We start from the raw sequence: 16526 nt of genomic DNA, 5'->3' as shown, positions 1-16526 counted from the left end.
TAGTTCATATTAAAAAAAAAGACAGAGAAATGCAATATTGTGTTAGATTTGCTGAAAAGAGGACAGAGGTCAACTCTACCTTTGAAAGAAAGAACAAGAAAAACAATGAACGTTTAGCAAGGAGATTTAAGACACTAAGAAAAGCTTGTTAGCAGTAAAGATAGAGAAGTATTAGAACAGATTGCCTAGGGAGGAAGTGAAATCTCCACTGATGGATTTATTTAAGAACAAATTAGACAAACATCTTTCCATAATGATTTAAGTAGAGTTGATCCTACCATGCCCAAGGGATGGCCCCTCAAGGTTCATTCCAGCCTTATTTTTATACTACATTCTTAATCTTTCAGCTTGTGCTGAGATGTCTCTGGCACTCCTTCACTTGTCATAAACAAAGGATTCTTGCTGATTCCAAAGTTCCTCCCCACAAACTCTTGCCAGTTCAGAACTCTTCATCACAGAACCTCACAACTCCATAGATTATTTCACAAAACTTTGCAAATATCGTGCTAAACTTTAGGATTTTGTTCTGCAAGCGATGAACTTGAAATTCAATAAAATCTGTTGGGTTCATCAAGTATGCTGCAGAGCAAGAGTTTGTTCTCCAGCCTTTCAGCCTATACTGCAATTACTACAAAATTTCTGTTCTCCCAGGGGGCAGTATGCCATTCCATATAGGACAAGCAGTAACTCCTTACGTGCTGATGCACTTGGTTTCCCTGACAGCTTATAAGCTGTGGGTACTGGTTTATACTGTGAGCATCACCCATGTCATAACTGGTTAGACAGCAGTAAAAAGCTGAGAAACCAGAGGCAAAATGAAGGAGGTTGTAGTCAAGTCATCAGTGAAGGAGGTCTCCCTTACAGTAAAGACATTGCTAAAGGCTGTGTTATGGCAAAGTGATGAAATAAGAGAAATACTGGATTCTGCTTTCTGTTCTCAGGATTATTTTTTTCATTTTATCCAGTGATTCTTATCTGAGGAATAAGCAAATGTGGAATTACTTCATCACCATGCTACATCATGGAGTTCAGGATGTCAGCTTACTTTTTTTTTTTTAAGGTTATTTGCACTGTACATTCTGTTTGAACTGAGCTCAAGTAGCAGGACTGGAGGCTTTTATGTGGTCTGTTGTTTAAGGAACTGCACTGGAACATGAAGAAAAGGGTATGAATCTTCCCAGAAAACCAAGGAAGGCCAACAACTCAACTTCCTGACCACATTTTAGTAAGTCGATGAAGAGAGCAAGGCACACTGAATTGTTCCATACAGGTGTTTAGCTCACCATTAACGATAAAAGAGAATTTATTTGCTGCAATTCTGAATTACTGAATATGACCCTCTTTTAGAGCTACATCTATTGTTAGGGGATATGTAATGGAAGGTCCAAAGTCTACCTGTTCTTATTATGATATTTATGGCAGAACTAAAAACAAATATAAAGACATTGTAAATGCTAATAAACAAGTATGTCTCACATTTTGGTCAACTCAGGTACAGCTAGAAGCCCCATGGGCTCATTGCAAAGCACTTAAAAATTTTTCTCGAGAAACTAACTCCATCTGTTGTTTGCAACAGCTGTATGGGTGAGAACCTAGAGCTCAGGATCTTGGGCCTAAGGCATCATAGATGCAGCATAGACCTGGATGCAAATATTATTTATGTTACCTTGACACAGTCATCATCACAGAGAATTTTTGTTATACATAATGAAGTAGCATCTATATGAGGAAGAATTTATTCTGTAGCATTCTGTTGCTGCCTTCTGTGCAACAGCATATGAGCATTCTTAGCAAAGAATGATCTACTGTTATCATATAGCCCTTTTCAACATTGATTATTAAAATTAGAGTGCTGACTAGTAAGATATAGGTGGTGATTTTTTTAATGATATATTGGTACTCAAAACTGTATAAATTCTAGTAATTTAGGAAAAAACCTAGGTATGAACTGCACTAAGCTGGAGAACACTCATGATAAATCTAAATATTAATGCATATATTCAGATATAGAATAATTTATACAGTAAATCAGTATGGGGAGAGGAAACTTACTTCTTCTTCCTCCAGTCCAGTTAGGTCCCAGAAGTAACTCAATCTCATCTGCAAACGTTTCCATTGTTCAAGGAACATAGTAGCTTTAAAAAACAAAACAAAACTAAACTAAAATTATAAATCAAATGCAGTATGGTGTTACTTATATTTGAATATTTGCTATATTCAATAAATTCAATATGATATTTGAACCCCATTATGCTCAGCCCCTTATAAATAAGCAATAAGAAACAGCATCAGGCCCAATTTTAAAGAAAGAATACAAGAAAATCTTGGAAGCAATACTGTCTTTTTACAAATAAAACACAGAAAGATACAATATGGATTGCCCAAAGGTACCAGTAAATTCTTGTCAGAGAATGGAACTGACCCCATATCTATTGATATCCACCCCATGAAGAAGGTAGGTGTAGCCTGAAATAAATCATTGACACCTACATGTAAACTAAGACCCTCAGTAACATGTAGAAAAAAACTGTTCTTTTGAAATATATTATAGTGGTACAGTTGAGTGTTTTTCTCCTGCATAGACAGAGTGATTTTGTTCTAAGGGACTGGCTAGTAGTTCAATCTCCTACTTTTTCTTTTTCATTCGTATGAAGGTAAAAATGTTGCACTGTCATCTCATATTTACAGTCTCCCAATTTTCCTTTCATAATTGCCTTCCAGATAGCCCTTTGCCTAGCTGCTCATGATTTATCAGCTTACAGATTTATTAGAAATAGCATTTCTTACTTTTGACTTGTGGACACCTATTTTCAGATGACTATATCAATACTAAACCAGTATATATACCAACCAAAACCACCCACTATACTTATAAAAGTTATATCTATAAACATATTTTTCTTACGCTTCACTTCACCTTTTCAGTTGGCGAAAAAGGGATTGTAAAAATCTTGTTAGATCATATCAGTGTTAATAGAATTTTGATCATTTTGTATATAGTTCTACAAGACACACAAAAGTGTAGAATGAGATCCAGCTTCCTTTGACTGCATCTACACTTGGTGTAAGATGTAAGATAACACTGGGGAAAGTTAGACTACTATTAAAATCACCTGACTCTTACAAGACAGAGTCTATTTCTACAGTTAGCTGCCAATATTTTCTGCACAGATATCCTCCTATAATGCAAGAAATAAATATCGCTTAAACACATGACTGGAAGAACACTGAATCCAGACATCAAGCAATTAAGTCTCTGCTCCTTCCTTACAGAGGAGAGGACATAAAAAAGCTATATTTAGCATATTCTGAAAACACAAGAATTTTTAGATATCCTAAACACAAAAACATTTGGTTATTTTATACGATGCTATTACTCATTCCACTTTTTCTGTTATTCAGAAAGTCAGTTCCACATTTAGCTATTTAAGAACTTATTTGGCTAGATGCAGTAGCTGTTCTGAAATCAGCAAGATCGCACTGACTTACACTAGCAGAAAAACGGTTCCATTATATTCAGCCGTTCTTCTAATAAATGCATTTGATTGATAGCTAAAATTCAGCTTCCCAGCACACCAGTGACATTAAGCACCATTAGCCAGGCATTACTCTGTAGTTTGTGAATATGGTCATTTGCAAACAATATTGCTGGAATCACAAAGATAATTTATGAGGCATCAAGATCAGCTAGTGGAAGCATGATTCCTTTTAAGATACATATAGTGTCATCTGCCTTTAACAGAATGGGAGAAGGCAAGCAGGATGAAAGCCGCCTTGTGCCCAACATCACAAATGAAGCCAGCTCAAATTAACATACTTTACTCTTCTAAGTACACAAGTCTAAGTCATGAAACATGCCATATTCCACATCACTATACTATAGCCTACAACAAAGCATTCAGGCAACATTTACTCAATGTAGAAATAGACATTTACTCAAGATACTAAGGCAAGATGATTAGGTACGTGAATGAGATCTGTTATTCAGCAGAATGAGGTCTAGATATAACCAGTATAGTCTCCTAGTAGTAAAGAAACAAACTTGGTGTAATTTAATACTTAATAGGCAAGCTGGGCAGAGTTAGTGAAGGATACTTGGTTTCTCTTTGCTGCTTTTTGTGTATGACGGCTGTATTTTCTTGCACTGACAAGCTCAGTTATCATGGTCCCAAGAAGACTTTTTCAATCTATGGAAAATATTTTTTGGAGTGAGACTACATCTCAGAAAGAATTTTGTTTTTCTTTCATGCTTTCTTTTAAAAGGAATGCATATAGATCTTTTTGTTCCATTCTGTTACTTGACAGATTCTACTATTTAATTTTAGTGCAATGATATATCAACATTTTGCTTTGCACGTTGCATTGCTGATAATAAAATACAAGTGTTTTGGATGAGGCTGCATGGAAATGATCATTTGCATGGATGCAAGTTTACAGTACAGATTCTCTGTCAGGAAAACATTATTTGCTTATGAAAGAGTACATGAATTGTCATTCACACACACGCTGTCCAAACAGCTACGTTGAAATTTGGACAATGCAGTGTATTGCATGCTTCACGGCAGCAGGTAAACTGATAAACCTTTTCTGCCAGTTTACTCTGTAATTGGCAGCAATCTGAAGTAGGAAAATAAGTCATTGTGAGAGTCTATAATTTCATTATCTTTTGCCATTTCTCTCAGTCATAGCATGCATATATTTTCTAACTCCTGCTGAAGGGTTTCCAGGAACTGGTAAGCAAAAGCCTCTTCTTTCTATGTTCTGTTCTGTTCTCTCTGCAACTTTCTTAAAAGCCTTTGCTATCCATACCCAAAACCAAGCTAACAATTAGTTATTTCTAAAACAAGCTGCAAAATTTCAAAGTATATGAATTTCAATGCATATATTTTTCAATGCAAAGTATAACAGTGATTGCTGAGCAATGGCTATGATACAATAATATATTTGCTCAATTTCAAATGAAGAATGAAAATTTCATTTTGTGAACAATGAATAGGGAAATAAAAATCATTTTAAAGTAGCAATAACACCTTTAACTTTCAGAATAAACAAGATGATAGATCTAGAGTGAATGGGGGCATAACACCAGCAACAATACACACAAGCACTTTTGAGGGCAGGCCAGAACAATAAGAATAATATTACAATACACTCATTAGTGTTTATGAAGTGTTTTGATATCCTCAGTGAGACAGGGTATATTTGCCATTGAAGAAAACCAAGTTTCTTTAAATGGAATACTTTAGAACATATTATAATTAAAACAATAATAGTCTCATTGTTCTTGGAATCCTACAAAGTTTTCATAAAATTATGTGACTAAGTTGTCCCACATGGAAGTGCATTCTGTGCTTAAATTAAACCCTTTCAGCTGCCTCAACCATATCGATCCCCGAATGCATTCTGGCCACAAATGCAAAGATATTAAAGCAGCTTGTCAAGAAAAATGAAGAAAAAACATGGCAAAGAAAGATTAAAAGTGCCATTAAACAAGCCTGTAGAGAGAGAAAGAACACATTTTAGTTCCCTGAACTACCCAACTCCTTTCCATTTATTTCCAAGCTTGCTGTTGACAGCGGAAAGCCTTGTAATATTGCTTTCTCCAGTCTCAACACTGACAGCCCCACGTGGCCTTCTGAGGCTTATCAGTTTCATAAAGCTATAGATATCACATTTAATCTAATAGCACTTCATTATATGTAAGGCTACTATTTGTTCTACTACTGTGCATCACGGCTTTCACTTCTGACAGGAGTCAGAATGACTCTGTTAACATGCAAAGAAATACTCACCCCAAAGAGCCATAAAGATGGAGAAGAAGACTGTGGCCGGGTTGTCAAACAAATGGCTGGCTCGAGCAGTAGCACAAGCAGAGCTGAGGTTCCAATAATCACAGAACTTTTCGCACAGGGGGCACATGGTGAAGGCATTGCGCTGGTCGCACATTTCTTTGCTATGAATGACAAGTGCACAAATTCTGAGTATTATGTCTCAGAAAAGGGGGATATACAGTAATGATATCAAGCAGCACACCATAGCTGCTACAAGCTCTTTGCAAAATATGCAGCTTGCACTTGTAGAGAAAGAAGCTGTATTTTTCTTCAAAAGCACTAGAATATTGAAATACTTATAGGCAATTTACCAGCAGAAAACCAATGCAACACAGCAACCAATCTAATCACTACACTGTATTAGTGAACTGGAGAAGACTGCTTCGCTAAAGACTGAGGTTAACCACAGTAAACAAAATTCTGTGCCATTGACAAAACACACATTTCTAACATGTTGGCACAAAAATCCATGGTAAATACCATGCTACTTTGTGTATCAGGACTGGTCACGTGAGTCCGCATAAAAGCTAGAACGAGTACCCAGTCATGTTGGTTGGTCTGTGTCACAGATAGAACACATCTGCAACACAATTTGTAAGATATGCTAGGTTTTGGTGTAAATTGATATATGTGTACTGAATTTGAAAGACTTAGACCTGCCAAGTACCTCATTCTTAGCAGGGATGTTATATTTCACAACATTTACTTTGAGATTCACCTCTGCCCTGCATTTTATATGTGAGGTATTTATAAAAGCAATGGTAGTTTTTCCAGCATAGGTCTTTAACTCCAATTCTTACCTTTACCACTAGGTTTTGGCTAAATTCTTCAAGTGTGAGGAGATATTTTAGGCAGTCATACTAGTGTGTTTTAAGGGTGTTCAGATATTATGTGTACAGTGGCTTCAAGAAATCAGACACCTTTACATTTTAAGATTCTCAACTTTGAATACTGAATATGGATGTGGTATTCTTGGTCTCCATAGCTCCTTGTTTTTCTAGTACAGAGTGCTAACCTAATTTTCAGAAATTAAAAAAAAAAAAAAGGGAAAAATCCCCTCCCCCAGCAGTAAATCTTATAAAAACTAGAAATATTCCATTTCTGCTTCATATATTCTGATATTAAGTTGTATTTACTTTCCCTCAGTTTACAATATTTGTTCTGCTGTCCTCTGGAAAATGTTAGATAAGAGATTCTTACAGATTTTAAAATCTTTAAGGTTGTTATTTTAATTCTTAGTCTTATTTGCTCTATATTTACTCAGTTTCTAAAAATAATTAAAAAATCGTTATCACTATCTCTTAAATAAGCCTGCTTGACACTGCTGAGTATGCTTTCCAGGTTTTTCATAAGGTGTGTACATGGAAGACCTTTGTAGCTGCACAGTCTTATTCAGATGAACTGAGTAGTACAAAGCTCAAGAATCCTTGCCAGGACTGTAAGCGAAGGAAATACTTACAATATCGCTTCATTGATAGCATATTATGATTATGATTGTTCTTATATTTGCCATCATTAAATAGCATTCTTCTATGACATCAAATGAAAAAAATAACTATTCAAACTGTAGTATCAGTATGTTTAATATTATATCATTTGAAAGGCATACAGCTATTTCCAGCTATCCTATCATTAAAGTAATGCTCTCTTCTATTTCAAAAGGCAGTAGAGGGTGCTGCAGATACATCTTAGCCATAAATCTCACTTAAGTTTAAATGTTAGCACAAGCTTTCCCACAGCCCATCAAGACTCATTGAGTTCAAGCTAAAGAAAAACAAACCCTGACTAAGATGTGTTGTTACTCATTTACCTATCAGTAATAATGTCTTACTGCAATAAGTTGCCAATTTTAACTTTAAAAGTTGCCAACTCATTTGAGAGAACGCAGGAACTGCCACAGCAAGTGTGACCAGCAGAACTAGCAATCTAGTACCCTGTCTCTGCCAGAAGTCAGACACAGACAACTGAGGAATTATTGGGTTTTTCTCACTGAGAAGCAGACTGTGATTATGATTATTCCTATATTAACCATCATTAAATCGCATTTTAATGCATTGTAATTAGCATTAATAGCATTAACATCACAGTGTCAATTTGGCAAGTTTTGTTTAGCATATAACATCCTCAGGAGACAGCACAGGAATCAATAACTTTTTGTAACTGTCAAGGAGAATACTGTGGATACCAAATATGCTAAATCTGCTAACTTTTGTTCATCTCACTTTTGCAAATAGTCTGATTTTACTAAGAACAAAGTAATCCAGCCAATGTATTTGTATTAACTTCCATGAGTTCTGCACAATGTCTTTCTGGGTCAGCATGGAGATATTAAAAAAAATGCAAATGGACTTCTTAAAAAAGAACTTACAATAATGCAGTAGACAGATTGAAAATGTCTTTTTTAGTAGCTGCAACACCAAACAGCCAAATAAATGTGTGCCATTCAAATGTCTTATCTATCTAATGCATGTGTATTTCTAATGCTCCCAGAGTTGTTAATGATACATCACCCCCTGTAACGATACATCACCTCATAATTGTTAGAAGCAATTATTCACATTAACGGTTAAGAAAAAAAAACACAGTCTTGTAATTTTCAAGTAACAGATTATTGATCACGGAGAAGCTTACCTAGGAATGTCACCCTCAATGGTTATACATCCATAAAGGAATACAATAATCCCGACTACTGAAGATGGAATGAGGAATTCTGTATATAAACCCAGCCATGCAAAATAAAGTCCTATCTTTTCTCCAAAATACTTTCTGGAAAAAAAAACAAAGAGACCAAAAAAAAAAAAAAATCACATGTCAAGGATATAATTGTATAATTTTCACATGTGTTTTACAGCTTCTGAACACTCACTGAAAGTCCAAATACATTAGACATGGATGAAAACTTTAAGTATCTTGAAGTCAATACCATCAAATGAAGGGGGTGACTCAGGTAGTTTGGGGTTCTCCATTCTGAGAAATTAAAGAGAGTCCTGTATCACTGTAATACATACTTAATATCTGCTTCACGAGGACGGCAGCTATTGCATCTCTTAAGTGAAGTCAGTGAATTATCCCTCATTTCCATCAAGAGTAGCAGAATTTCAACCAAAGGTTTAGCTGAAAACATTGGAAAGGATTTGTCTCCTCAGAAGAGTATTTAGATATGCCATCATTCTTTGCCTCTGTAGTTCTGGACTCAATTGGTAAGAGTCATGGAAATTACATCTATGGGAACATACTGACAACATCCTTTGGTATCTTAAAAGACTAGCAACCTCAATTTCCTGTTAAAGAAGGAAGGTTTACTTGCACACTAAGCACCGGCTTTTCAGAAACAGTATTTCTTAAAAATAAAGTCTCTGGACAGCTGGTTTGAAAAAAAATCAACTCAGTTTCTTCTCTGAGGAACAGTTTATTGTAGATGTTGATAAATTTGTGTTAGTACTCAGCCCAACATCTTCATGAATCACACTGCAAAAAGTAAACTAAACATAGATGAAACTCGCTGATCATTCCAAAGTAGTGTTCGGAGTTATTACAAATATTGCAAAACACCAAGAGCTTCAGAGAGCTCAAAAACTCACCGTCTCTAAAATGAAACTAAATTTAGATAAAAAGCAACACAGATAGAAACATATGCAACCCAGAAAATAATATGGAGGAGTGCTAGATGGAACATAGCTATAACAGAGAGCATTCATTGCATTTGAATAAGGAAGACATACATTCACACTATGGTGGCAGAAAGAAAGAGTCAACATATAACAGCAACGGCCTTGAAGCAGCACAGGGCAGAGGTATTTGCTCTCCAGTTTCCTGCTGATTGGGAAGTGACACACCTTGCATTTGCCAGTAATGCAAACATCACTGGCCACATTGCAAAAACATGGAACAAGAAGGAGAGGGGAATTATTATCTTCTTACTGCTTCCTTATTTGTAGAGTTGGGCAACATGCATACCTAGTAATGTGTTCCAAATAGGTCAAAGCAGACATGAAAATAATTCATAATAATTATATTACATATACATATATAACAATAATTCTAAGCTATTTTTTTGACAAAAGGATACAAACTACCAAAGAAAGTGAATTAGAGTGAATCAGAAGCCAGAAACATTACAGTAAAGAGCAGCTGACCAGGGTCCATGAAGTTGAAGCTTATGGTTCATGAGGCTTCCGCTAGAATTTTTAAGCCTTCCAGTGGTAAATGTAATCTGCAACCTATAAAGAAAGGGTTACCCTTTGCATCCATGCCAAGAGAAAGTGAGAGGAACTCAACAATGTCCTGGCAGGACGGATAAAAAGCAGTTGCAAAGAAGAAAACTGAACAATGTTCTGTGGTTTAACTGTTTTAAAAAGAAAAATAATTAAGACTTCTGTGCCCAAACTCAGTCCACCAATGTGCCAGAAAGAGAAATAATCTAAGGAGGAACAATGGTGTTGTTTGAAGGCATGATAAGTCTATCTGAGTTACCAAGCCAGAAAAACAGAACGAGGATATGTTCCATTTTTGATATATCCCAATAATTGATCTCCTATTGCTCTGAATAGGAGTCAAGCCTCTGTAGACACCTGTGACAACCTGTAACAACATCTACACACAGAAATTTTGGCCTCAGACTTTAATACCACAAAGTGGCTTTCACTGTAGCACCCTTCTAAAATCTCTTAAGAAAGTTGCACTGCCATATTTTCACAAGGTTTGAAAGCATTCCACCCCTACTCAATAGTCTCATGTTAGCAAATTGCAGTGCTATTTCACTTAAAAAGCAAAATTATAAGTTTTCTCAAATGTGAACATACTAGCCCTAAATATTTGCACACAAAAAGGAAAAGAAAATAGAATCATAGAATCATAGAATAGTTAGGGTTGGAAAGGACCTTAAGGTCATCTAGGTCCAACCTCCCTGCCATGGGCAGGGACACCTCACACTAAACCATGCCACCCAAGGCTTCGTCCAACCTGGCCTTGAACACCGCCAGGGATGGAGCATTCACAACCTCCCTGGGCAACCCATTCCAGTGCCTCACCACCCTAACAGTAAAGAATTTCTTCCTTATATCCAATCTAAACTTCCCCTGTTTAAGTTTGAACCCGTTACCCCTTGTCCTGTCACTACAGTCCCTAATGAATAGTCCATCCCCAGCATCCCTGTAGGCCCCCTTCAGATACTGGAAGGCTGCTATGAGGTCTTCATGCAGCCTTCTCTTCTCCAGGCTGAACAACCCCAACTTTCTCAGCCTATCTTCATGCGAGAGGTGCTCCAGTCCCCTGATCATCCTCATGGCCCTCCTCTGGACTTGTTCCAACAGTTCCATGTCCTTTTTATGTTGAGGACACCAGAACTGCACACAATACTCCAAGTGAGGTCTCACGAGAGCAGAGTAGAGGGGCAGGATCACCTCCTTTGACCTGCTGGTCACGCTCCTTTTGATGCAGCCCAGGGTACGGTTGGCTTTCTGGGCTGCGAGCACACACTGCAGCCGGCTCATGTTCATTTTCTCATCGACCAACACCCCCAAGTCCTTCTCTGCAGGGCTGCCCTGAATCTCTTCTCTGCCCAACCTGTAGCTGTGCCTGGGATTGCTCCGACCCAGGTGTAGGACCTTGCACTTGGCGTGGTTAAACTTCATAAGGTTGGCATCAGCCCACCTCACAAGCGTGTCGAGGTCCCTCTGGATGGCATCCCTTCCCTCCAGCATATCAACCGAACCACACAGCTTGGTGTCATCGGCAAACTCGCTGAGGGTGCACTCAATCCCACTGTCCATGTCATCCACAAAGATGTTGAACAAGACCGGTCCCAACACCGATCCCTGAGGGTCACCACTCGTTACCGGTCTCCAGCCGGACATTGAGCCATTGAGCACAGCTCTTTCTGTGCAGCCATCCAGCCAGTTCTTTATCCACTGAGTGGTCCACCCATCAAATTGATGTCTCTCCAATTTAGAGACAAGGATGTTGTGTGGGACAGTGTCAAAGGCTTTGCACAAGTCCAGGTAGATGACGTCAACTGCTCTGCCCCTGTCCATCAGTTTCGTAACCCCATCATAGAAGGTCACCAAATTGGTCAGGCAGGATTTCCCCTTAGTGAAGCCATGCTGGCTGTCACCAAGAACTTCCTTGTTTTTCGTGTGCCTTAGCATGCCTTCCAGGAGAATCTGCTCCAAGATTTTGCCAGATACGGAGGTGAGACTGACTGGTCTGTAATTTCCTGGTTCATCCATTTTCCCCTTCTTGAAAATGGGGCTATATTTCCCTTTTTCCAGTCACTGGGAACTTCACCTGACTGCCATGATTTATAGAATATAGAAATAGAAGTTCTATAGAAATAGAATGACTGCAGTGAATGAAGGTAAGAAAGTGTTTTCTTTAAGGGTAGAGTAAGATGTACACCAAAGAAAGGAGTTTTTACAAATTTTACACCAAGATCTTACCATTTTCCCTCATTTATGTTGGGATAAAACCAGTCTTACTTTATTATCCTCAAGGAATTATTAATGATTTATGCTGCCATAGAAGAAAAGGGAGTATCAGATGAAGGTTTTGCCTTACCTCAGTAGCTAGTTCACATCAAGTTCACATCTATCCAGACAAAGTTAAGGACTAATCCTTTCCAAAGTATGGTCATGGATGGCCCACTACAGAGTGTCACAAAAAAAAAAAAAAGTATGCCCTCTGTGTTGCATGAGCTTTATTTCCACATCAGCTGTATTCTAAGGTAGAGAAATGTCCCTCTGTAAATACATACACAATGAGAACAGCAGTTCTCATCCAAAGCAAGGGGTAAATGGTTTTGAGAGTGAACATGCAGTGCTCCTATCAGAAGCAGCTGCCAAGCATTTTGCTCTGTATGTTGTTACAGTACAAGGCAAAATTTCATGCCTTTCACTTTGGAAGATTTTTTGAACACTGATAAAATGGCCACCTACCAAGCACTAAGTTCTTTAGAGTAAGAATCATGTATTTAAGGATTCAGCCAAATCATTCATAACTCCTTCAGAAGCTGAACAAAAGTTGTACTTCAAGCAAGTGATCAGAAACAGCATTAAAAAATACAACAACCACCTACAGGAAGTGTATTCCCTCTCATAGCAGAGTTAGAATAAGAAGCATTGAGAAGGACACAGTGAAAATGTTTACTCAGTTCCCTCTGTTTCACTCATATAACACTTGAACCAGACATCTGCAATGCACTTCTCTCTGTCTGGTTGCCAAACCAACATCAAAAGAAATAACTGATAATTAAATGCCATGCTTGCACGCTGGTCGCAGTGCTTCCATGCCAAGTTGTGTAATTTATAAATAGACTAAGATTTGTGGAAGGGGGGAGAAAGAGAGAACTAAAAAACTCCTTAGTTTTTGACTCTTTGAAAATAAATGTGGGATACCTGGAATGTGAATAAAGCATGTGGTGTATGACACACATTGGAAAGAACTCTGGAGTTGCTCAGGAAGAAAGTTAAAAAAGCAAGGAAAAGACACTGTGGATATTGAGTCACCTAACTAGGAAATCTGTCCAAAACTTTTCAGTTTTTGAATTTCCATACCCCATTCTAGGCCAGCTGATTTTTCATGTTTGCCACAATTCATTCCATCACACTTTTAGTGGTGGAATAGTTTCTATGCAAAACCAAACTGATATACAGCTACTTATTGGGTAGGCTTTCCCCTGTGCAAATGGTCAAATAAGTCACATATATTACTTCTGCCTTCAAAATAAGCATATTCACACAGATTTTGGGCACAATTACGGTGTTTCAACTGTCAGAGGAAAGGACAAGTAGTCCTCTGAAAGGATAGTATCATGTCAGAACATCTCTGTTACCAGAGCCAGCTTCCAGCTCAGATGCATTCCCTTTCTGACGCACAGCAAGCCAGTTCACAGTGTAGGCCTATTAACGACTGTGACACACCAGTGGAGAAAACAGCAACCTGTTGCAAAGGAATACAATTAATTCCTTCAGGAGGCTTTGTCACCATAACCAAAGGCAGAACAATGAATACCCTTACAAACATAGAACTAATTTGTAGCATGTATTAAGTTCAGAACATGGGTATTTTTTGCTGTTTCTGAGATAACCGTTACCACCAAATTGAAGTTTCCATCTCAAAACTGTAGATTTATTTCAGAAAGACTGCTGAAGTATAAAAAAAACCCCAGTCACTGTAACTGAACCAGGAATAAGACATAACATCTCCATATACCCCACAATTTCACTCCAGGTAGAGTTGCCTATGTACAAGCTTTCCTGGATTTGTCATTCTTTTTCTCCATTTGAAAATTTTCTCAGGGCAGGATTCAAGCATTTATTACAACCATCTGGGACACCTGGGTGGAATTACTGCTCAGCAGCAGCACTGAGGCTGCTGTGCATCCAGAGATCCTAGAGATTTCTACCATGTTTGTGCCTGACAGCGTATACGCACATATTCTGTCCAGACAGTCCCAAGAAGAAATGTATCAGTGCTAAATCCAGATATAAAGAAAGTGCACCAAATGGAGCAATATGGAAGCCAAGAAAGGCTCCTGGCAGAAGACAACACCCCTTGGAACAACTTGCCAAGAGACTGAAAATCTTTTTTCATTAAAATTTTAAGAGGAGGAAAAAAACCAACCACAGAACATCAGCTAAATTACAGTGCAGCTGAGTCTGAGGCAGGAAAGAAAAAGTCCATTAGAAAGGTCAACTCTTTCTGCATACAGAAAACAAAGAAAGGAGCCTCTGTCCAAGGTAAGAGTACATGGTTTTCCCTAAACTGGAGATGAAGATCAAGACTGTGCAGTGGAGCGTGTTTGTGGGTTTGTGAGGGTTATAAGTGAGTTAGAAGGGTTTGTAAAAATAGTGGATAAGCCTGTACAAGAACTCGAAACCAAACCCAACTGCAGAAAGCTAGTTCTAAAACTCATGTTTGTGACCACATCCCTCACTCACTTTGGAACAGTTGGTACCAGATCAGTAAGACCTGAAAAAAAGTTTAAAGCCACAGCCTGGCTTTTGATATCTGTGAAAGACTTCATACTCTGTATTTTCTCTAGCAAGTAGTGCACTGAGTCATCCACACTGCTTTTGACTAGGAGCATTCACCAAAGGCCAACAGAGAAACTACAGATCTGACCCTTTTTGCCTGAAAGCAGAACGAAGCAAACTGCTACGGGGGCCATTTAATCCCTCTTAGTTGAAGTTTGTCTTTGAAAACATTAGTTAACAAATATTTGCTGTGTCCTCCAATGGTACATGAAATCTGGAGCCAAACCCACTTAAATCACAGATTTTATCAACTACAGATATGTTTTCTTCCAAGGCACTGTGAAACATTACTTGTGAACAATTATATGACAAAAAAAAAAAAAAAAACAGTCAAAATATTGCAATACCTTGGAGAACAGAAAGTTTTTTAAATGTAGAACTATGCTTTCCCCTAGTCTCTTGGCTCCAGAAATAAGTACAATCAACACAATAACAAGGTACTGTTTATGGAGAAGGTGATGTGTATGGAGAAAGGGAATATTTAATTTCTCAATTTCTAATGTATTAAAAAAGCCTGAGAAAAATATCTAGAATAGAATCACAGGATTTGTGTATTAACTGCAATTTAAAATAACAAAAGATCAAAACTTACCCTGTAAAGACAGCCAGGATTAGCTTCACTGAGCTTTAGACTAACAAACCTTATTGCTTCCACTCCAGGAAATTGTCAGAATACAACTGAATGGGCATAGTTTGTGGTGCTGAATTATTAAATTAAAAAGCCTTTCTTTACTGACTGTAATACAAAGAACAATAGAAGCATAATAAGTAGACATGTAATGTGACTTAGAGAGAAATTAAGGCTGACTACCTTCCAATTGCCTAAGCAAGAAACATGGTGCTGGTTAATCAGAAGCACTGCAACTGCATTCTCCTCTCCGATATGAGAGAATATAAACCTTCAGTGCTTCTACAGAGCATTATTTGATTAGTGTATGGCCTTCATAAAGTGTCCAGATCCCCACAGTTAAAGAGATCGCTTATCAGAGAGCTAGACACAAAGAGAATATGACATGCCAGAATATAAGAGGAACAGTGATGAGAGACATTACTGTGGGTATTTGTTACAGATCGCCTGATCAAGAGGAATCTGCGGATGAAGTGCTCTATAGACAGATAGGAACAGCCTCACGCTCACAGGCCCTTGTTCTCATGGGGGACTTCAACCACCCTGACATCTGTTGGAGTGAAGGTACAGCCTGGCACAAGCAATCCAGGAGGTTCCTCGATTGTATGGAAGACAACTTCCTTCTGCAAGTAATAGAGGAGCCAACAAGGAGAGGTGCCGTGCTTGACCTCGTGCTCACCAACAGGGAAGGGCTGGTTGGAAATGTGACGCTCCAGGGCAGCCTTGGATGCAGCGACCATGAGATGGTCAAATTTGAGATCCTCAGGACAGTGAGAAGAGCATGCAGCAAGCTCACTGCCCTGGACTTCAAGAGAGCAGACTTTGGCCTCTTCAAGAACCTGCTTAGTAAGGTTCCATGGGACACAGCCCTAGAGGGCAGGGGGGCCCAAGGCTGTTGGTGGTTATTCAAGGATCACCTGCTACAAGCTCAGGAGTGTTGCATCCCAACTAGAAGGAAGTGCATCAGGAGGGCCAGGAGACCTCCTTGGATGGATAAGAAGCTGCCCAGGAAAATTCAAAGGAAAAAAGAGGCTT

At 38.3% G+C, this 16526-nt stretch overlaps 1 protein-coding gene across 1 annotated transcript in view; it reads right to left on the bottom strand.

Annotated features, from left to right (window-relative positions):
- The window catches only part of ANO2 (anoctamin 2), a gene marked incomplete at its 3' end in the record, with an annotated part of 168195 nt that overhangs the window by 99777 nt on the left and 51892 nt on the right, over positions 1-16526 (bottom strand). Inside the window, exons 9-11 of the mRNA XM_080619311.1 lie at positions 8463-8597; positions 5793-5953; positions 2053-2135 (exon numbers count right to left, since the gene is read on the bottom strand). Of these exons, the coding sequence (XP_080475437.1) occupies positions 2053-2135; positions 5793-5953; positions 8463-8597 (379 nt within the window). The remainder of the gene's footprint in view (positions 1-2052; positions 2136-5792; positions 5954-8462; positions 8598-16526) is intronic.

Source organism: Psittacula echo, assembly GCF_963264785.1.
Source record: "Psittacula echo genome assembly, chromosome: 1".
NCBI lineage: Eukaryota > Metazoa > Chordata > Aves > Psittaciformes > Psittacidae > Psittacula > Psittacula echo.
The sequence above is the reverse complement of the archived record's forward strand: the minus strand, read 5'-3'. Positions and strand labels throughout refer to the sequence as shown.